General features: G+C 44.5%; 1 protein-coding gene across 1 annotated transcript in view; it reads right to left on the reverse strand.

Moving 5' to 3' along the window:
• Nucleotides 1-22,071, reverse strand: part of RASGRF1 (Ras protein specific guanine nucleotide releasing factor 1) — a 328,543-nt gene that overhangs the window by 132,818 nt on the left and 173,654 nt on the right. Inside the window, exons 6-8 of the mRNA XM_030192898.1 lie at nt 9,947-10,026; nt 4,281-4,474; nt 2,728-2,837 (exon numbers count right to left, since the gene is read on the reverse strand). Of these exons, the coding sequence (XP_030048758.1) occupies nt 2,728-2,837; nt 4,281-4,474; nt 9,947-10,026 (384 nt within the window). The remainder of the gene's footprint in view (nt 1-2,727; nt 2,838-4,280; nt 4,475-9,946; nt 10,027-22,071) is intronic.

Genomic DNA, 22,071 nt, shown 5'->3' on the forward strand with positions numbered 1-22,071 from the left:
TTGCTGTGTATAAAGCAGTCATTTTCCAAAGGGATTTTTGTGCCTCTGATAAAAGTACATTCAATAAGGAGAATGTGTTGCATTTTTATGTCACTCGTGTGGAGGCATTTTCAGTGATAGAGTTTGGGCACAGTGCATAGGGTTCACGATAACATACGGACTTACTTAATGTCTGCAAATATTTGCACCAGCTCCTGAGTGGGTGTCAGTGTATTTCTTTATTTAGACACTAGTAAAACATGCCCATTTCTGGCGCAAATGAAACGGGCGCTAGCAAGGTTTTCCTCCCGAACCCCCCCCTCCCTCCCTGCTCACCCCTTCGGCGTTGTGAAGGCACTGACCGCCATTGTTGCGGACCTCGTCAACGCAGGCCAATGCCACCTTCAATGTGCTGAGTCGTCGGTTGTGAAGCCACTGATGCCATAGCTCCGCCCTCAACGTCATCATGTTTGACGTGAGGGCGGGGCCCCAACACAGTGATTTCGGTGGCTTCACCACCACGAACCCTTCAAACCGGAAGGAAGTGCCCGGAGGAACTGACAGTGACGTCAGTGTCCTCAGAACGTTGAGGGTGAGTTTTATTATATAGGATATGCAGGTTCATTTCACCTGTGATTTCTGAAGGATATGAGCTGATATTTTATAAAGATAAATAAATAGGGACAAATCCACACCTAGGAGTCCTGTTACAACATTACCCTCGTAACATCTGGCTCCACCCCTGGCTTAAACGTTGTCCATATACGGGCTCATTTTCAAAGCACTTAGCCTCCCAAAGTTCCATAGAAACCTATGGAACTTCGCCTCCCAAAGTGTTTTGAAAATATGCCTCATAGTAACTTGTATAGCCAAAAGGTGTTTGTAAAATTGCCCAGGAAATTAAAATAATAATTTACAAAGCAGTTATATGGCCAATATCTGATGCTGCTCAGAAGACAGCGAAGGTGACGATAAAACGATGATGCTGTGTAGTCAACTGTTTCCCCTGTTTCCCCGAAAGTAAGACATCCCCCGAAAATAAGACCTAGTAGAGGTTTTCCTGAATTGGTAGATATAAGGCCTCCCCGGAAAGTAAGACCTAGCAAATTTTTGTTTGAAAGCAGGGCCGCCGAGAGCCGGACTAGGTCACCCCCTGCCGCCCCCCCCCCCCCCCACACCTCCGTCGCATCACCGGAACTAACCTTAAATGCCTCCTTTCACCTTCGCAGCAAGCAGCAGCAGGGCAGGCTACTCCTTCCTTCCGTGCCCCGCCCTGCGGACGTTACATAAGGTGAGGGCGGGACATGGAAGGAAGGGAGTAGCCTGCCCTGCTGCTGCGTGCTTGCGAAGGTGAGAAGGTGAGGCTTAAGGTTAGTTCCGGGTAGCGACGAGGGTGGGCGGGGCCAACCCCGATCCAACCCCGATGTTTCCCCGAAAAATAAGACAGCCCCTGAAAATAAGACCTAGCGCATTTTTGGGGCAAAAATTAATATGACAGTGTCTTATTTTCGGGGAAACACGGTATTAATGGATAAAAGTAACTCAGCAGTGATGACTCAACACAAAGAGTAGCAGTGATTAGTCTAGAAGAAGTTTCTGACACACTTGACAAGGACGAGCAATGCTACTCAGAGAGTTTCCCGCCTTTTTTACATGCCCTGTCAATCAGAACAGCAATACTATAAAAACAGGAAGTGACATTGATAGTCTCAGCCGCATAACACAAGAAGACTCCTGAGGCAGGCCAGTTGGCCGAAACACAGCCGTGTCGAGTCGTCACTGCTGAGTTACAGCATCATCGTTTTATCGTCACCTTCGCTGTCTTGAGTGATATTTTTCCTACAAGGTTTTTGTTCTTCTGTTTTTTTGTCAATACCTGATGCTGACCATATAAGTATTTTTTGATACTGTACCCCCCCCCCCCCCCCCCAACCGGTGACTTTTATGCCACATATAATACAGTTAGGTTTTCTCTTTTTGCACGGAAAGGGCATTTGTGTGAGTTAAATACTGCTGGATTATTGCCTAATATGTCTGTGTATGTTAATGTTTTTACTTCTCCCTGCAAACTTTGTAGCTTTTCTAGGAAGTGGATTTAGGTCAGGGAAGTGGCAACTGCTCTTGTTTTAGACGTCTGAAAACTGGCATTTAGACAGCCATATCGCTTGGACCTCCAAATCCCAATTTTATAAGCCAAGATACGGATGTCTAACACTGCAGTACAAAAATTGTTGTTTAGGTACTCAAAACAGTATTACTTTAAGTAAGTACACTTTAAGAGTAATGTGGAGAGTAGATAGCATGGATGGGCAGACTGGATAGGCCTTATGGACTTTGTCTGCCTACATTTTTCTCTGTTTCTACATTTTAAGGCCGAAAGCACGAAGGTCTGGTACCACTAGTCTACAAATAGTTGCAGAGCGTAGAGTGTGATGGAACATATTCCTGCAATTCAGAACTCAAGAGTCCTGGTACAAACACATATGAACAAGCAACAACAATTAATATTTAACGAGATAGGCTTCAGGTAGCCAGCGCAATGAAATCACGTAAGTCGTAACATGCTCAAATTTCGACAAACCATACAACAGTTGTGCTGCTGAATTTAGGACTATCTGCAAAGATTACTACTATGAACTCGCCAGGCTGGCAAACCCAGGTATAGTCCAAACCGCTCAAAATCATAGAACCAGCTGCACCTCACAAGAGGGAGCCAATGATATTGCGGAATATAGGATCTCTCCCTACCTGGACAGCTCCTCCAGTTTGGATTTTGCATATTCCAGACTGTTACGCTCCACATGTTCATGAGGCGTGTGTGCTAGCAGCTCGTGCAGGGTCAGGATATACCTGGGGATCTGAGACATACAAAACATGAGAGAAAGTCAGTACAAACTCTGATACAGACATAGCAGCCACTCTCTGTGGATGCTTATTTTATTGCATTTGTATCCCACATTATCCCAACTATTTGCAGGCTCAATGTGGCTTACAGAGTTTTGTTATGACATGGATGTTACAGGGTATCAGATACAATTGGTAATGTACAAAGATTAAGTAATGGAAGAGTGAAGGAGGTGTTAGGGAGGATAGTATATAAAGGGAATTGACATAGCTGGGTAGATTAACGGGGTAGTTTTGTAAGGCTTGATCCTAGAGCCCCCTACGAAATCCTATTACCAAACACCAACCCAACATTGAAAAGAAACCAGATGCCAAAGGAGTGTACACTGCAGTGATAACCCTAGAAAGAAGCTAATTTAGCTCAGAAGTGGATACTGCAGACACATCCTTGCTGGTTCAACAGTTTTTGCTAGGTCCTGCCTTTACTACTACTACTACTACTACTATTAAACATTTCTATAGCGCTACTAGACTTACGCAGCGCTGTACAAATTAACATGAAAAGACAGTCCCTGCTCAACAGAGCTTACAATCTTAATTGGACAGACGAACAGACAGCTAGGGATGGGGAAAATGCAGTGGTAGGGGTGATAAGTGAGGGTGTTGAGTAAGAGAGTCATGGTTAGGAGTCTGCATCATGCCAAAAGGGCCTATGCAGATTCCAATACAAGAGCTGATGTCTGGAGTGAGGACTAAGGAAAGGGCGACTATGACAAAATATTGATATGCCCCTCTTTTCAACACAGTCAGAGTGGTTCACAGTCAGCACGCCATAAAATATAGGAAGGAAATACTACATAAGACCATTCACTCATCCATTGCAGATTACTCTCATATATTGCCAACTACCTGGCAAAATGTGACCATAATTTTAATTACAATGTATTGTAAGCCACACTGAGCCCGCAAATAGGTGGGAAAATGTGGGATACAAATGCAAATTTAAAAAAAAAAAATTTTGGCAGTGGACATAAACTACATAGGATTAAAGAAAATGATTCTCTTATTTCCTCTTGAAAAGCCCTAGCCGAAAAGAGCAATAAAAAAAACTTCTGTTTGCCTTTGAGCTGGGTAAAATCCAATGTAGGAATTTTCCCCATACACGTATTCGCTTTGTAAAATGGGGAAATGTGTAACTTTCAGCTACACCTAAATCACGACACACCATGAAACCTTTAATCTCTACATGATAAGGATTTCCACACGGAGCATGTGAGCAATAATGACATGGGTGAGTGTGGAGTGAGGTTATGAAAACTTCCTGAAATCGATATACATGTGTACATGCTGAAATATACACATGGCTATCTTTTGAAACTAATGGTCATAATCAGGAAATTATTAGCTGTAATGGTGGACATTGAGATGCCTTGAAGTGTGCTGATAGGGGGCCTCACCTGGAACATAGGGTATGTCAGGAAGGTCTCCAGGGTCCTCTCCTCGCAGTCAGGCTTGGCCTCGTAGTGTTTCAGCAGTTTGTCAAAGTCTCGGTTCTGTTTGCAGTGCGCCAGGATCTGCAAGCTGTACTGGTGGTTCCGAACAAACTCCTGATAAATGTTGAGCATGGGCAGCAGGATGTCAAAGAGATCAGCTGAGTGAAAGCAACAGACAGAGAATAAATCAGAAGACAACTCATCTTCAAACAAAACGAGCAGAAACCAAGGACTAACCCCACAATAGATACTCCAGAAAAACAGGATTAGGGGAAAGCGGGAGGATCTGGCCCTGAATGGTCACGCCTACCTTGCTCGAGCCATTGAAGTTGGCAAATCAGTATTAGGGAATGTATAGAGGAATGTGACTGGTGGGTATGAGGTCCTCCAGAGAGGAGACTTTCTATACCCATAATAAGCATGCCCGAGCCGCATAGGAGCCACAAACTGAAGCTTGCAGGGAAAGGGCTGCTACTTCAAAGGTCAGCTTCAAGCAAGTCTCCAACTTATGATCCTGAGGGTCCTTGAGCGCCGTACCACCCTCCACAGGGAGAGTGGTTTTCTTAGTGACCACTGGTGATTAATGAATCCACCGTAGGAACCTTCAGCAAGTCTAAGTCAGCAGTAGGCAGCGCGTAAAGACGTGACATAGCTCTAGCAACCTTAAGCTCACTGTCCAGCGTATCCCACTGTGCCGAAATAATGATTTTCATGGCCTCATGCACATGAAAGGAATGAGGTGGGCATTTGGTGACAGACATAATAGAGGGCACTGGACCTGTTCCCCCTGACGATTCAGGGGGTGAAATGGCCAAACCTTTTTTTTTTTCTTACTCAGGAGAGAAAGGCAACACCCAATCAGGCCCACAGCCTGAGGGTGACGGAGGAAAGGTAGGGGGAGACTGGGAGGGACCTGGCACCACCAGGTGTACATCACAAGCTGTGCTAAAGTAGGCCCAAAGGACACCAGTAGCCAGATCAAACCAGAGCTGCACAGAGATGTCCCTCCACCTGCTAGATAGAGAGAATACTGAGGTTTACTTGGCTGCACAGGTCCACATATAGCAAAACTTGGAGGTTCTCTCTATCTCCATCTGCTGGTAGAGGGACACAACCCACAAGTCTCTGGATTGATCTGTGGAACGCTATGGAAGTATGGCCTGGGCTTCCAGGATGGTATTTTTGAACAGCATCCACGCTTGATGTAAATTTTTGACCCTCGCAGCTGCTCCTCTAAGTTTTTTTTTTCACCATTCTTCTCATTTTATCATAGTCTCGTTTTTGAAAGTTAAGCGCTAACTTATTGGTTTTCCTGTGTATACTTAGTTCAAAGCTAATATTAAATCTGATCATATTTTGATCACTGTTATCAAGTGGCCCCATCATCATTACCTCCTGCACCAGATCAAGCGATCCACTAAGGACTAGGTCTAGAATTTGTCCTTCTCTTGTCAGCTCCTGTGCTTTTTATGCTTTTATGTTCTTTTATTCATTTGTACTTTGTAGACACCTGAGGCAGTCACTTTAGTCGAAGCACGGTGCCATGTTGAGTCATCATTTTTAACCTCCTTTCATTTGTGGAAGAAAGTGTCTATGATATTCTCCGTCTCCCTGGCATCATTGGGTTTTGTTGATCACCTACTCTTCTATTTGACCTGGTACATCTGTAGTGGATGCTGTTCCTTCACCTTGGTGGTTGACCTGTGCAGACATGTTATGTATCATATGTGTGTTCCTGCTGACAATTAGTATTAATAGAACTAAAAAATGAACTTGCGGAGCTACTGTTAGAAATATGCAATCTGTCCCTAAAATCGAGTGTAGTACCGGAAGACTAGAGGGTAGCCAATGTTACTCCGATTTTTAAGAAGGGTTCCAGAGGAGATCCGGGAAATTATAGACCGGTGAGTCTGACGTCGGTGCCGGGCAAGATGGTGGAGGCTATTATTAAGAATAAAATTGCAGAGCATATACAAAAACATGGACTGATGAGACAAAGTCAGCACGGATTTAGTGAAGGGAAGTCTTGCCTCACCAATCTAATGCATTTTTTTGAGGGGGTAAGCAAACATGTGGACAATGGGGAGCCGGTTGATATTGTACATCTGGATTTTCAGAAGGCGTTTGACAAAGTGCCGCACGAAAGACTCCTGAAGAAATTGCAGAGTCATGGAATCGGAGGTAGGGTATTATTATGGATTAAGAACTGGTTGAAAGATAGGAAGCAGAGAGTAGGATTGCGTGGCCAGTATTCTCAGTGGAGGAGGGTAGTTTAGTGGGGTCCCGCAGGGGTCTGTGCTGGGTCCGTTGCTTTTTAATGTATTTATAAATGACCTAGAGATGGGAATAACTAGTGAGGTAATTAAATTCGCCGATGAAACAAAATTATTCAGGGTCGTCAAGTCGCAGGAGGAATGTGAACGATTACAGGAGGACCTTGCGAGACTGGGAGAATGGGCGTGCAAGTGGCAGATGAAGTTCAATGTTGACAAGTGCAAAGTGATGCATGTGGGTAAGAGGAACCCGAATTATAGCTACGTCTTGCAAGGTTCCGCGTTAGGAGTTACGGATCAAGAAAGGGATCTGGGTGTCGTCGTCGATGATACGCTGAAACCTTCTGCTCAGTGTGCTGCTGCGGCTAGGAAAGCGAATAGAATGTTGGGTGTTATTAGGAAGGGTATGGAGTCCAGGTGTGCGGATGTTATAATGCCGTTGTATCGCTCCATGGTGCGACCGCACCTGGAGTATTGTGTTCAGTACTGGTCTCCGTATCTCAAAAAAGATATAGTAGAATTGGAAAAGGTACAGCGAAGGGCGACGAAAATGATAGTGGGATGGGACGACTTTCCTATGAAGAGAGGCTGAGAAGGCTAGGGCTTTTCAGCTTGGAGAAGAGACGGCTGAGGGGAGATATGATAGAAGTGTATAAAATAATGAGTGGAATGGATCGGGTGGATGTGAAGCGACTGTTCACGCTATCCAAAAATACTAGGACTAGAGGGCATGAGTTGAAGCTACAGTGTGGTAAATTTAAAACGAATCGGAGAAAATTTTTCTTCACCCAACGTGTAATTAGACTCTGGAATTCGTTGCCGGAGAACGTGGTACGGGCGGTTAGCTTGACGGAGTTTAAAAAGGGGTTAGATAGATTCCTAAAGGACAAGTCCATAGACCGCTATTAAATGGACTTGGAAAAATTCCGCATTTTAGGTATAACTTGTCTGGAATGTTTTTACGTTTGGGGAGCGTGCCAGGTGCCCTTGACCTGGATTGGCCACTGTCGGTGACAGGATGCTGGGCTAGATGGACCTTTGGTCTTTCCCAGTATGGCACTACTTATGTACTTATGTACTTATGTACTTATATGTCTGTCACATGATTGTTCTACTGTGCTGTTTTAATATGTATTGTTTATGACACTGTATCATGTTTACTCCCATTCTTAGTACTGAATTTGTCTGTCTCCAAGTTTACCTCAGTAGTAGCATGAGTAAGGGGTGGCTGCTGGACTTCACAGAAACAGCTGGACAGTGTGTAAAAGTAAACAGAAAAACTCCTTATTACCCTTATTCACAGCTTCACAGGCTGTCAATAAAGTCTCTTGCAAATCAAAGGGAAGTCTTATTAGGGACGGCTTCTGGCCAGGCCCAAACACAGTGTGCATGCAACGTGTAATTAAACTCTCGAATTCATTGCCGGAAAATGTGGTGAAGGCGGTTAGCTTAGCAGAGTTTAAAAGGGGTTGGACGGTTTCCTAAAGGACAAGTCCATAAACCGCTACTAACGAACTTGGAAAAATCCAAAATCCCAGGAATAATATGTATAGAATGTTTGTACGTTTGGGAAGCTTGCCAGGTGCCCTTGGCCTGGATTGGCCGCTGTCCTGGACAAGATGCTGGGCTCGATGGACCCTTGGTCTTTTCCCAGTATGGCATTACTTATGTACTTATTATCTAGATCATTAACTCGCATGAGATGTCACAAAGATGATTTAAAAACAGACCCGACACGGCTGTGCTCGTGTCAGGGGTCCTTAATTCTCTATATAGTCAGTCACATCAATGTAAATACATGTAGAAACGTTCTCCCACAAAGTTGCATCTTTCGAGTAGCATTCCTACATTCCTCCACGGGAACTCCGTTCACTGGGTAAATCTCTCTTATCTGCACCCTTCTCCTCAACCGCTAACTCCAGACTCTGCTCCTTTTATCTTGCTGCACCATATTCCTGGAATAGACTGTCTGAGCCGGTACGTCAAGCTCCATCTCTGGCCGTCTTTAAATCTAAGCTAAAAGCCCACCTTTTTGATGCTGCTTTTAACTCCTAACCCTTATTCACTTGTTCAGAACCCTTATTTTATCATCCTTGCTTTAATATTCCTTTATCTCTTGTTTGTCCTGTTTGTCTGTCCTAATTAGATTGTAAGCTCTGTCGAGCAGTGACTGTCTCTTCATGTTCAAGTGTACAGCGCTGCGTACGTCTAGTAGCACTTTAGAAATGATAAGTAGTAGTAGTAGTAGTAATTATCGATTCAAGTCTTCATGCAACCAAAATACTGATGTGACAAAAAGAGCAGCTCTAACACAATTAATCACGTTCCAGTAGACGAAGCGGGTTTAATTGTGTTGGAGCAGCTGGTTGTTTCTTCAGTATTTTGCTTTAATTTTTGCTGCATGAAAAGCTGAATTAACAATTACTCAAATTCAGGATATCCACAATGACTATGCATGAGACAGATTTACATGCACTGCCTCCACTGTATGGAAATCTGTGTCATGCACTTTCATTGTGGGTATCCTGAAAACCTGACTGGCCAGTAATGTCCCGAGGACTTGGTTGAGAGCCCCTGTTGAACTTTTCTACATGTAGCTTACATTGATATGACTAACTATAGAGACAGTTAAGTAATTCTGCTCACCTCATCTCAAGAAAAATACAACAGACCTAGAAGAGGTACAGAGAAGGACGGCCAAAAAATCTTTGTACCTTTTCTAGGTCTGTTGTATTTTCCTTGAGATGAGGTGTTTGATCCCCTCATCAGAGAGGCTAAAGCGTTTAGGGCTTTTCAGCTTGGAGTAAAGACGACTGAGAGGAGATGTGTTGGAAATCATAAAATTATCAATGAAGTGTAATGGGTAAATAAACAAATGCTCACGCTTTGAAACTATACTAAAAGATTAGAGGCCACACCGTGAAACCAATAAGAAGCACACTTAAAACAAATCAGAAAAAGTGTTTTTTTTCACTCCATATATAATTAAGCTGTGGAATTTGTTGCTGGAAGATGCAGTCAAGGGAGTTAGCACAGCGGAATTTAAAAAGGGTTTAGCCGAGTCCCATGGGGCTTAAGTACATAAACCATTATTAGCCATGTGGTCATGGGAAAGCTGCAGCTCATTTTGGGGAATCAGAACTAAGGATTAGATCTACCTTTTGGAATCCTGTTGGGACCTTGACCTACTTTGGCCACTGTAAGAGACAGGTCCTTTGGTCTAACCTAACATGGCACGTTTTTGGTAAACCACCCTGCAGTGTTCTCAGGAAGGGTCATATGTTACCCATAAATCATCTCACACCTGATGCTTTTAAGGAGTATGGCTACAGCAAGGGAAGGAAAACTCAGACTCACCCAGCACAAGTGTCGGCCAGCTGGAGATCCGTGCCTTCAGGCCCTGGTAAAAGATCTGATGCAAGAACATGATGGTTTCACTGGAACCACAGAAAAAAGGGTCAGAGGTTACATCTGAAAGTACTGTGCTCTGAACTTGCTGAGACCCCTCAGTCCCAACCAAAGTATCCAACCCAGAGTTCCCACAGAAAAAGCAAAATGGCAAACCCAGAGCAGCAAATCTCAACCCAGTCCTCAGGACACATGGAGCAGTCAGGGTTTTAGGACATGCACAATGAATATACATAGTAACATAGTAACATAGTAGATGACGGCAGAAAAAGACCTGCATGGTCCATCCAGTCTGCCCAAGACAAACTCATAAGTGTATACTTTACCTTGAATTTGTACCTGTCCTTTTCAGGGCACAGACCATATAAGTCTGCCCAGCAGTATTTCCCGCCTCCCAACCAGCAGTCCCGCCTCCCATTACCGGCTCTGGTACAGACCATATAAGTCTGCCCTCCCCTATCCTAGCCTCCCAACCACCAACCCCTCTCCCCCTCACCTGCTCCGCCACCCAATTTCAATATGTATGAGAGAGATTTACATACAAGGCAGACAGTGCCTGATGTGACTCTGTCTCATACAAATTCATTATGGATATGTGGCTGGATGTGTCCTGAGGACTGGGCTGAGAGTTGCTGAACTACAGCACTAGTTCTCAACCTTTCTTCTGTTGCGACACACTGACCGCTAAAAAATTCACAGCTGAATACTGAAAAAAACCCTATATATCACTCCATGCTGCTAAAGGTGATGCAAGAGAAATCCAGTTGCAATGGTGGTGTCTACTAGGGTGGGCCCGAGGCCTGCTCATTTCCAGACTATTGTAGATTTCAAGTACCCGACTAACTGGTTCTCAGCTCTTCCCAACCTGGTAGTTAAAGAAAGCACAAGTGTCCTGTCAGATATTTGGTGACCTCCCCCTCCCTCCCCCAGCTCTTGGTGACACACTAGTTCAGAACCACTGCCCTAGAGTGACCTCTAGTGGGTGACACCTACACTATACTTGGGGCCATGTTTACTAAGCCGTGCTATAGGCGCTAGCGTTTTTAACGCGTACTAATGCTAGACACACCTAAAGGGATATATGGGTGTCTCTAATTTTAGCACATGCTAAAAACACTAGCCCACCTTAGTAATCAGGGCCCTCAGTGTTATAAGCCACTGTTATCCCAGAAAACGTTCTCAATGAAGGGAATTACAAACAGTTTCCCTCAGAGAAATTGTTTAAATTCAGTAATTAGTCCTAGAAAACAAAAACATTTTTAAAACCTTCCTAAGATGGAAATAAGATGATAAGTGTCTAATTTGAGAGGGAAAATCATTCCAAATGTTCACACTCTGCTACAAAAATATTTTCCCCCAATAGATTTTAGCTGAATGTTCTTCATAGAAGGAAAATCTGAATCAAGTCTCTGTTTCCATCTTGAATTCAGTTGATTAGTAGGGAACAGAAGTAAACAGCCTAAATCTTCAGCATTCTGGCCGTGAAAACATGTAAAAGCCAAGGGCTCTGTTTAATAAGCCACACTAACTCTTTAGCGCACACTAAAAGTGAGCCCTGTGCTAATGCTAAAGACACCCATAGGTGTCTCTAGCATTAGTGTGAGCTAACATTTTAGTAAACAGAACCCTAAGCTATTTTAAAATATATAGGTGAATTTACTGTAAGCCAATGAACTCTGTTTATAAATGGTGTCTTTCAAATTATCCCAATTTAAAAATTCATATCGCAGCAGTATTTTGCAATAGCCTGCAATTTCCTCTGGAATTTTAATGGGACTAAACTATATGAGGAATTGTGAAGCAAGATGGACTGAGTAATATTTCTGAAACTTTGTGCTCCTAATGAAGAGTGAATAGATTGTAACTGGTGTAAGTTATAAAAGAATTTTCTAGATAATTCATCAATCTGACATTTAAAAATCAGTTTAGAATCCAATACAATCCCCCAAACTTTAGTTTAAGGGGTCCTTTTACCAAAAACCTTGCTGCGCACCAAACCGGAATCACTGCCGGGCTACCACAGGAGCCCGGCAGTTTTTCCCACACCCAGCGTATGCCAATTCCAGCACTACAAAAATATTTTCTCAACAGTAATCAGACAGCGCCACGAGCTGCCTGGTTACTGCTGGGTTAACACGGGAGCCCTTACCGATGCCTCAATGGCTGGCAATAAATACTCCCCTCCGAAATGGCCATGTAGCAAGTGGTTCACTTACCACATGGTGAGGTAAAAGGGGGTCCTCAGCACGCGTAAAAAACACACACTGATGCTAGCCCAGGCTTTCTTTTACCCAGTGTGCTTTTTCTAACAAAAAAGGTGCCGGTACTCAAATGCTAGGCCACCCTTCAGGGGTGGGGTGATCACTGAGGGACCCACCCCACAATAGCCAGGCCTCATGCAACCAGTCACAGAATCTATGACAAGGCAGAATTGGTGTCTAGAGCCTCAGCTCTTTCATTAAAACTTGGGGACTGTGGGTCAATTTTAGCAGACAATGGAAAAGGTGCCAGTTCTCAGTACCCCCAAATACCCCCTCAAAAAAAGCCCTGCTTTTACCACAGCTTAATAAAGGGATTCTTAAGTTCTTCAGCTGGTACTTCTGGGACATTCCCAAACCAAACTCATTTTGGTTTTTGTTTATTGTCCATTTGTCTACTAAATTAATAGATATTTGAATTTGCTGAAGAAAAAGTTTTGTCAAATGAGTCTTGCTCTGGACATAAAAGAAAAATACCATCTGCATATGATTAAAAAAAAATAGCTGATCTGGTCAGAAATTTCCCCAGTGAGCTCAAGTAAACATTAACAAAAGTGAAATTGGGGATCCCTGTGGACCACCACCCTCAACGGCCAAGAAGAGGATACGACTATCAGGTCCTTTTACTAAGCCACACTAAAAAGTGGCCTGCGGTAGTGTGGGTGTGTGCAGTGGCGTTCCTAGGGGCGCTGACACCCGGGGCGCATCGCCAATGCGCCTCGCCCCCCCCCGGGTGCAGCGCCCCTCATTCAGCGTGACCCCCCCTGGCGAAAGGACACCCCCCCCGGTGAAAGAACCCCTCCCCCGGGTGCATGCCGCTGGGGGAGGGTGCCACGCGCCGGTCAGCGTCGTTCGTTTCCATGCTCCCTCTGCCCCGGAACTCCTGTTCCGGGGCAGAGGGAGCATGGAAACGAACGACGCTGACCGGTGCGTGGCACCCCCCCAGCGGCGTGCACCCGGGGCGGACCGTCCCCCCCCCCCCTTGGTACGCCACTGGGTGTGTGTTTTCTCCACACACTAGGCCAGTCTTCAGTACGGCTGGGAAAAAGAAGGTTTTTCAATGCGCCGGGAAATGAGCGTGACCTGAAATTAAAACTAGCAGGTGCCTATGAGCCCTTACTGCCAGCCATTGACACAGGGTCAAATTGAACCCAAAACATGGTATCTGCTATTCCCTCCAACAACTTAACCTCATTTAGCTGCCATTTTACTAAAGGGTTGCCGTCTGGTAACATGTTTTCTGCGTGGTAAATTGGGACTACCGCAGCGGTAGTTCCATCCCAGCGCGTGGCATTTCCAGTGCTATTACCACAGAGGATTACCCGGTGGTAATTGGGCAACACTGTATGCTGCCCGGTTACTGCCAGCTTAGCGTGGGAGCCCTTACCACCACCTCAATGGGATCTTGCCAGGTATTTGTGACCTGGATTGGACACTGTTGGAAACAGGATGCTGGGCTTGATGGACCTTTGGTCTTTCCCAGTACTTATCATAAAAACTTCTTATTTTATTCACTTTAGATTGGAAAAACATTGCCAAATCCTCTGCTGTAGATCGAAGAGATCCAGGAGTTAAGAACATAAGTGTTGCCAAACTGGGAAAGACCAAAGGTCCATCAAGCCCAGTATCGTGTTTCCAACAGTGGCCAATCCAGGTTACAAGTGCCTGGCAAGATATCAAAAGAGTGAAAAAGATTTTATGCTGCTTATCCAAGCAGTGGATTTTCCACAAGTCCATCTTAATAATGGTTTATGGACGTTTCTTTTACGAAATTATCCAAACCCTTTTTTTAAACCCTGTAAGCTAACTGCTTTTACCACATTCTCTAGCAACAAATTCCAGAGTTTAATTACATGTTGACTGAAGAAATATTTTTTCTGATTCGTTTTAAATGTATTACTTTGTAGCTTCATTGCATGCCCCCTAGTCCTAGTATTTTTGGAAAGAGTAAGCTAGCGATTCATGTCTACCCGTTCCACTCCACTCATTATTTTATAGACCTCTATCATATCTCCCCTCAGCCGTCTCTTCTCCAAGTTGAAGAGCCCTAGCCGCTTTAGCCTTTCCTCATAGAGAAGTCGTCCCATCCCCTTTCACTGTACCTTTTCTAATTCCACTATATCTTTTTTGAGATGCGGCGACCAGAATTGAACACAATATTTGAGGTGCGGTCGCACCATGGAGCGATACAAAGGCATTATAACATCCTCATTTTCGTTTTCCATTCCTTTCCTAAGAATACATAACATTCTGTTCGATTTCTTAGCCGCAGCTGTACACTGAGCAGAAGGTTTCAACGTATCATCAACGACGACACCTAGATCCCTTTCTTGGTCGGTGACTCCTAACGTGGAACCTTGCATGACGCAGCTATAATTTGGGTTCCTCTTTCCCACATGCATCACTTTGCACTTGCTCACATTAAATGTCATCTGCCATTTGGATGCCTAATCTCCCAGTCTTGTAAGGTACTCTTGTAATTTTTCACAATCCTCCTACGATTTAACAACTTTCAATAAACTCCATATCATCAGCAAATTCAATCACCTTATTAGCTATTCCCTTCTCCAGATCATTTATAAATATGTTTAAAACATATGTTCTTTGCCTTCAGATTTTGAGAAAATCAAAATGTTTGTTTGTTGTTTGACATAGAGGGGCATAATCGAACGGGGCGTGTCCTTACAGGGCATCCCGGTGAAGGGGCAGGGAAACCCGTATTATCGAAACAAGATGGGCGGCCATCTTTCATTTCGATAATACGGTTGGGGATGCCCAAATCTCAACATCTAGGTCGAACTTAGAGATGGTCATCCCCGGTTTTCGCCAATAATGGAAACCGAGGACGCCCATCTCAGAAATGACCAAATCCAAGCCCTTTGGTCATGGGAGGAGCCAGCATTCATAGTGCACTGGTTTCCCCTCACATGCCAGGACACCAACTGGGCACCCTAGGGGGCACTGCAGTGGACTTCAGAAATTGCTCCCAGGTGCATAGCTCCCTTACCTTGGGTGCTAAGCCCCCCCAAACCCCCCACTCCCCACAACTGTACAACACTACCATAGCCCTAAGGGGTGAAGGGGGGCACCTACATGTGGGTACAGTGGGTTTCTGGTGGGTTTTGAAGGGCTCACATTTATCACCACAAGTGTAACAGGTAGGGGGGGATGGGCCTGGGTCCGCCTGCCTGAAGTGCACTGCACCCATTAAAACTGCTCCAGGGACCTGCATACTGCTGTCAGGGAGCTAGGTATGACATTTGAGGCTGGCATAGAGGCTGGCAAAAAATATTTTTAACGTTGTTTTAGGGTGGGAGGGGGTTAGTGACCACTGGGGAAGTAAGGGGAAGTCATTCCCGATTCCCTCTGGTGGTCATCTGGTCAGTTCAGGCACCTTTTTGAGGCTTGGTCACAAGAAAAAATGGACCAAGTAAAGTCGTCCAAGTGCTCGTCAGGGACGCCCTTCTTTTTTCCATTATCGCCCAAGGATGCCCATGTGTTAAGCATGCCCCAGTCCCGCCTTCGCTATGCTTCCGACACGTCCCCGCGACAAAAAGCAGTTGAGGGCGCCCACAATTGTTTTTTGATTATGCCGATTTGGGCGACCCTGGGAGGACGCCCACCTCCCAATTTGTGTCGAAAAATGGGCGCCCTTCTCTTTCGAAAATGAGCCCAATATTCCTCCAATGTGAATACCCACCAGCAGTAATACAGAAAGCTTACAAGTATGCAAAATGCGATATTTTATTACAGTATAAGAATCATGACTCTTCAGATTGATTAGTCTCTGTGTTACCTTACTCAACCAATATTGAAAAGATTGTTCATTCAATATGGTTTCTGGATTTTTTTTTACTTTTTCATCCAATGTTTCGGCATGGAAAGAACTTTGAGAGATCTTGTCTTCCAGCACTGTTAGCCACATGATTTCTGTACAGTTCAAGTCAAAGTTTGAAATATCTTAAATAAAGTTTTTGATAAATTCATAGATTCGTTTTATTATTTTATCAAAATAATTTTTTTTCATTCACAGTTATTTTATATTGTTTTATTTCCTTCTTCCAATTAAAGTTCATCTTGGTTTTTTCTCCAATACTTCTCCAATGTCCTACAGTTTTTCTTTAATGCTGCTAACAAATATGAAAACCAGGGATTATTGAACTATCAACTTTCTTCTGTTTTTTGTTTTTTTAAAGTTTTGTACTGGGATCAATTTATCCAACACAGATACTGTAGATTCATTCCATGACTGTAGGATCTTTTGGATGTTTGTAATAGTGGACATAAGTACATAAATATTGCCATACTGGGAAAGACCAAAGGTCCATCAAGCCCAGCATCCTGTTTCCAACAGTGGCCAAACCAGGTCACAAATACCTGGCAAGATCCCAAAAAAGTACAAAACATTTTATACTGCTTATCCCAGAAATAGTGGATTTTCCCCAAGTCCATTTAATAATGGTCTATGGACTTTTCCTTTAGGAAGCCGTCCAAACCAGTGGCGTAGCCAGAAGTCAATTTTTGGGTGGGCCAATAGGTTGGAAGGGTGGGCACTAGACAGTGGTGTGCTGGTAAATGTTTAACAGGCTCTCTCCCCAGTCCACCTCTGCACCCCCCCCCCCCCCTCCCGTCCACCTCCCCTCAAAATTGCAGAGCTGGCTATAGCCGGGGAGAGAGCCTGGGGGAGGGGAGGCAATGCATTACTCTCTCCAGGAAAAAAAAAACATTAAATGATCCCAGGTTCCAATCTACTTCATGTTTAATGTGGGATAAAATGCCATAAATAAGTAAATAAATATAAACTTTTAATGATGAGCACCTGATTCTCAAAGTGGACATATTCCAAACACTATAATGAAAATAAAATGATTTTTTTCTACCTTTGTTTTTCTGATCATGCTGGCCCAGTATCCGATTCTGCTGCTATCTGTCCTCTTAACTCCGTTTCCAGGGCTTCCTTTCCATTTATTTCTTTACTTTCCTCCTTTCTTCTTCATTTCTTGCTCTATATCCATAAGTAAAAGCTGGGTCCTCCGCAGACTTGACTGTCCAGTGGATCCAGCTTCTGCCTATTTTCTTCATCCATGTGCAGATTTTCTCCTCTTCCTTTTCCCTCATCTTATCTCCTTCCTCACTCTTGCATTCCCTCCATCCATGTCCAGCATTTCTTCTCTCTCCCTTCCCTCTCCTCCATCCATGTCCAGCAACCCTCCTCTCTCCCGCCCTTCCCTCCATCCATCCATGTCCAGCAACCCTCTTCTCTCCTGCCCTTCCCTCCATCCATGTCCAGCAACCCTCCTCTCCCCTGCCCTCCCCTCCATCCACCCATGTCCAGCAACCTTCCTCTCTCCTCTTCCCTCCGCTCCATCCACCCATGTCCAGCAACTTTCCTCTCCCCTCCATCCATACCCAGCAATTCTCTTCTCTCCCCTGCCCCCCTCCATTCATCCATACCCAGCAATTCTCCTCTCTCCCCTGCCCTTCCCTCCATTCATCCATTCCCAGCAATTCTCTCTCCCCTACCCTTCCCTCCATGTCCAGCAATTTCTCCTCTCTCCCTGGGCCCTGTCCTAGCTTTATTGGAACTTGCTCCAAAAATGATCTGTATCCAATCTTTTTAAACCCAAACACTCTTCTTTTGGGTTCCTTCTTTTGTGAATGGATTTTAGACATTTTTAAATAAAAATCTAAAAGAAAACGGTCAGAGCTACCCAATGGTTCCCATTTGATATGATCAGAGGTGTTGTCTTCAAGTCGGAAGAATATGCGACAAAGTTCAATGTACGACTTTTAGTATGAGTAGTTCAATAGGGCCCCTTGTGACAGGTTCAAGAATTCACTCCTCCCCGGGAGCTCTGTTCATTGGGTAAATGTCTCTTATCTGTACCCTTCTCCATTGCTAACTCCAGACTCTTTTCCTTTTATCTTGCTGCATCATATGTCTGGATATTGAGTGCTGGGAGCCGTGCTTACCCCAGCATTGTATATCCAAGGTTAGTTAAGATCACGGCTAGAAGAGGCTTAACAGCTGCGTAGTGCTGCAGGCTGAATAGAGACCATGCTGACATTTACATCTGCTCCCAAGCAAGCAAAAATCTAGCCAGGACATCAACAGAATGTCTGCCCCAGTTTAGAGGTCCTGATGTGTCTCTAGAAGATAGACTACAATCTGTTCGTTATGAATAAAGTTTTGGGGGAACAAAATTTTTAAAAAATTTCTTGAAGTTTGGTTGAGCAATATTGTGCTGGTTCGGAACGAGGGGAAGGTATTCTTATCCTTGTATCATAAGTACATAAGTACATAAGTAGTGCCATACTGGGAAAGACCAAAGGTCCATCTAGCCCAGCATCCTGTCACCGACAGTGGCCAATCCAGGTCAAGGGCACCTGGCACGCTCCCCAAACGTAAAAACATTCCAGACAAGTTATACCTAAAAATGCGGAATTTTTCCAAGTCCATTTAATAGCGGTCTATGGACTTGTCCTTTAGGAATCTATCTAACCCCTTTTTAAACTCCGTCAAGCTAACCGCCCGTACCACGTTCTCCGGCAACGAATTCCAGAGTCTAATTACACGTTGGGTGAAGAAAAATTTTCTCCGATTCGTTTTAAATTTACCACACTGTAGCTTCAACTCATGCCCTCTAGTCCTAGTATTTTTGGATAGCGTGAACAGTCGCTTCACATCCACCCGATCCATTCCACTCATTATTTTATACACTTCTATCATATCTCCCCTCAGCCGTCTCTTCTCCAAGCTGAAAAGCCCTAGCCTTCTCAGCCTCTCTTCATAGGAATGTCGTCCCATCCCCACTATCATTTTCGTCGCCCTTCGCTGTACCTTTTCCAATTCTACTATATCTTTTTTGAGATACGGAGACCAGTACTGAACACAATACTCCAGGTGCGGTCGCACCATGGAGCGATACAACGGCATTATAACATCCGCACACCTGGACTCCATACCCTTCCTAATAACACCCAACATTCTATTCGCTTTCCTAGCCGCAGCAGCACACTGAGCAGAAGGTTTCAGCATATCATCGACGACGACACCCAGATCCCTTTCTTGATCCGTAACTCCTAACGCGGAACCTTGCAAGACGTAGCTATAATTCGGGTTCCTCTTACCCACATGCATCACTTTGCACTTGTCAACATTGAACTTCATCTGCCACTTGCACGCCCATTCTCCCAGTCTCGCAAGGTCCTCCTGTAATCGTTCACATTCCTCCTGCGACTTGACGACCCTGAATAATTTTGTGTCATCGGCGAATTTAATTACCTCACTAGTTATTCCCATCTCTAGGTCATTTATAAATCATGTAGCCTTATATCGGATATGTAAAGATTGAATACTGACGTAGACGACTTGTTGTATGTTTTACCCACTTGTTTGAATTGTCAATAAAGATTTCTGACAAATTAAAAAAAAAAGAAGATAGACTACAAAGACTCTATGAGGGCCCTTAACAAAGGAATGCTAAATATGCTGGATGGAAAGGGGGGAGAAAGAGGGGTAGATGCTGGTGAGAGTTAAGAAGAGATCGAGGAAAGAAGAAACAAGAGAAGATATACACAGGATATCCAATACGTTAGCATTTAACTTTCAAAAAGGAGACTGATAAAATGAGAAGAACGGAGAAAAACAACTTAGAGGAGTGGCTGTGAGGGTCAAAACTTTACATCAGGTGTGGATGCTGTTCAAAAATACCCCCAGGCCAAATATATTCCGCGTATTAAAAAAGGAGGACAGAAGACCAAACGACAGCCGGCGTGGTTAAACAGTGAGGCAAAGGAAGCTATTAGAGCTAAAAGAAAATCCTTCAGAAAATGGAAGAAGGAACCAACTGAAAATAATAAAAAACGGCATAAGGAATGTCAAGTCAAATGCAAAGCGCTAATAAGGAAGGCAAAGAGGGACTTAAAAAAAAAAGATTGCGTTAAAAACAAAAACACACAGTAAGAATTTTTTTAGGTATATTAAAAGCAAGAAGCCAGTAAAAGAATCGGTTGGACCGGTTGGGGAGAAGGGGACTGGGGTGGGGATCTCAGAGGGGAGAAGAGAAGGGGACTGGGGTGGGGGTGTTCAGAGGGGGAAAGGGGAGGGGAGAAGGGGACTGGGGTGGGGATCTCAGAGGGGAGAAGGGGACTGGGGTGGGGGTGTTCAGAGGGGAGAAGGGGACTGGGGTGGGGATCTCAGACAGGGGAGGGGAGAAGGGGACTGGGGTGGGGATCTCAGACAGGGGAGGGGGAGGGGAGAAGGGGACTGGGGTGGGGATCTCAGAGGGGAGAAGGGGACTGGGGTGTGGGTGTTCAGAGGAGAAAAGGGGAGGGGAGAAGGGGACTGGGGTGTGGGTGTTCAGAGGGGAAAAGGGGAGGGGGAGAAGGGGACTGGGGTGGGGATCTCAGAGGGGAGAAGGGGACTGGGGTGGGGATCTCAGGGGGAGGGGAGAAGGGGACTGGGGTGGGGTGTTCAGAGGAGAGAAGGGGACTGGGGTGGGGGTCTCAGACAGGGGAGGGGAGAAGGGGACTGTGGTGGGGGTCTCAGACAGGAGGAGGGGAGAAGGGGACTGGGGTGGGGGTGTTCAGAGGGGAGAAGGGGGCTGGAACTGGGGGCTGAAAATAGGGGCAGAGAAAGAGAGGGGACAGATCCTAGATGGAAGGGGGAGCGAGAGGGAGGGCAGACCCTGGATGGATGGGAGAGGGAGGGCAAATGGTGGATTGAAGGGGCAGAGAGAAAGGGCAGGCAGTGGATGGAAGGGACGGCAGAGAGGGCAGACACTGGATGGCAGAGAGAGAGAGAGTGAAGACAGATGCTGGATGGAAGGAAGACGGTGAAAAGAAGATGAGGAAAGCAGAAACCAGAGACAACAAACTGTAAATAAAATATATATTTTATTTTTTTTGCTTTAGGATAAAGTATTGTAGATGTGTTAAATGTTTATAATAGAACATGTAAATAAGGTAATCTTTTTATTGGACTAATTTTAATACATTTTGACTAACTTTCAGAGAACAAAACCCCCTTCCTCAGGTCAGGATAGGATACTGTAACAGCACTATACTGTACTGACCCCAGGACGGAGGTTTTGGCCTCTGAAAGCTAAATGTATTAGTCCAATAAAATGGTATTATTTTACTTTCTATATTTGTTTTATTTCTATTTGTTAATTTGTAAAGTGGTGATTGGTATTTGTTAGTTTTTTTTAAATTTATATCTGCTGTCTTTATATTTTGCACAGTACTAGGGGACATTTTCTGTTTCTGTGGTGTTGCATTGTATGCAGAGTCTGGCATTAGGGGTTCAGTTTAATTTTTGTCTAAATAGAAAGTTTATGATTACTTATTCTATAGTGGATTAGGGTGTATCTGTGTTTGTGAAAAAGACATGGCTTTCAATTGGCATTGACTGTGCAGGATCGACGATCTGTACTATTCTGTCTGGTTTCATTTTACAATAGGTGAATTGATGTTCTAGTGCTCACTGTAGTGTTTAAGATGCTTTCCTTTTCCTTGTGTGACTCGTAGAAATGACTGCTTATGGTATGGTAGAATTGCTCTATAGGTCCTGAGTGTTTTGTATTCTCGGCATGCCTAGTACTGGATTTGGGGGGGGGGGGGGGTGTTAAAAAATGACCGGCCCCGGGTGTCAACTACCCTAGGTACGCCACTGGTCCACATGTTTGTTTACTCCTTCAAAGAATTGAACTAAATTGGTCAGGCAAGATTTCCCCACACAAAAGCCGTGCTGACTTGGTCTCAGTAATCCATGTCCTTGGATGTGCTCTCTAATTTTGTTTTTAATAATAGCCT

Source organism: Microcaecilia unicolor, chromosome 1 (assembly GCF_901765095.1).
Source record: "Microcaecilia unicolor chromosome 1, aMicUni1.1, whole genome shotgun sequence".
In the NCBI taxonomy this organism is placed as follows: domain Eukaryota; kingdom Metazoa; phylum Chordata; class Amphibia; order Gymnophiona; family Siphonopidae; genus Microcaecilia; species Microcaecilia unicolor.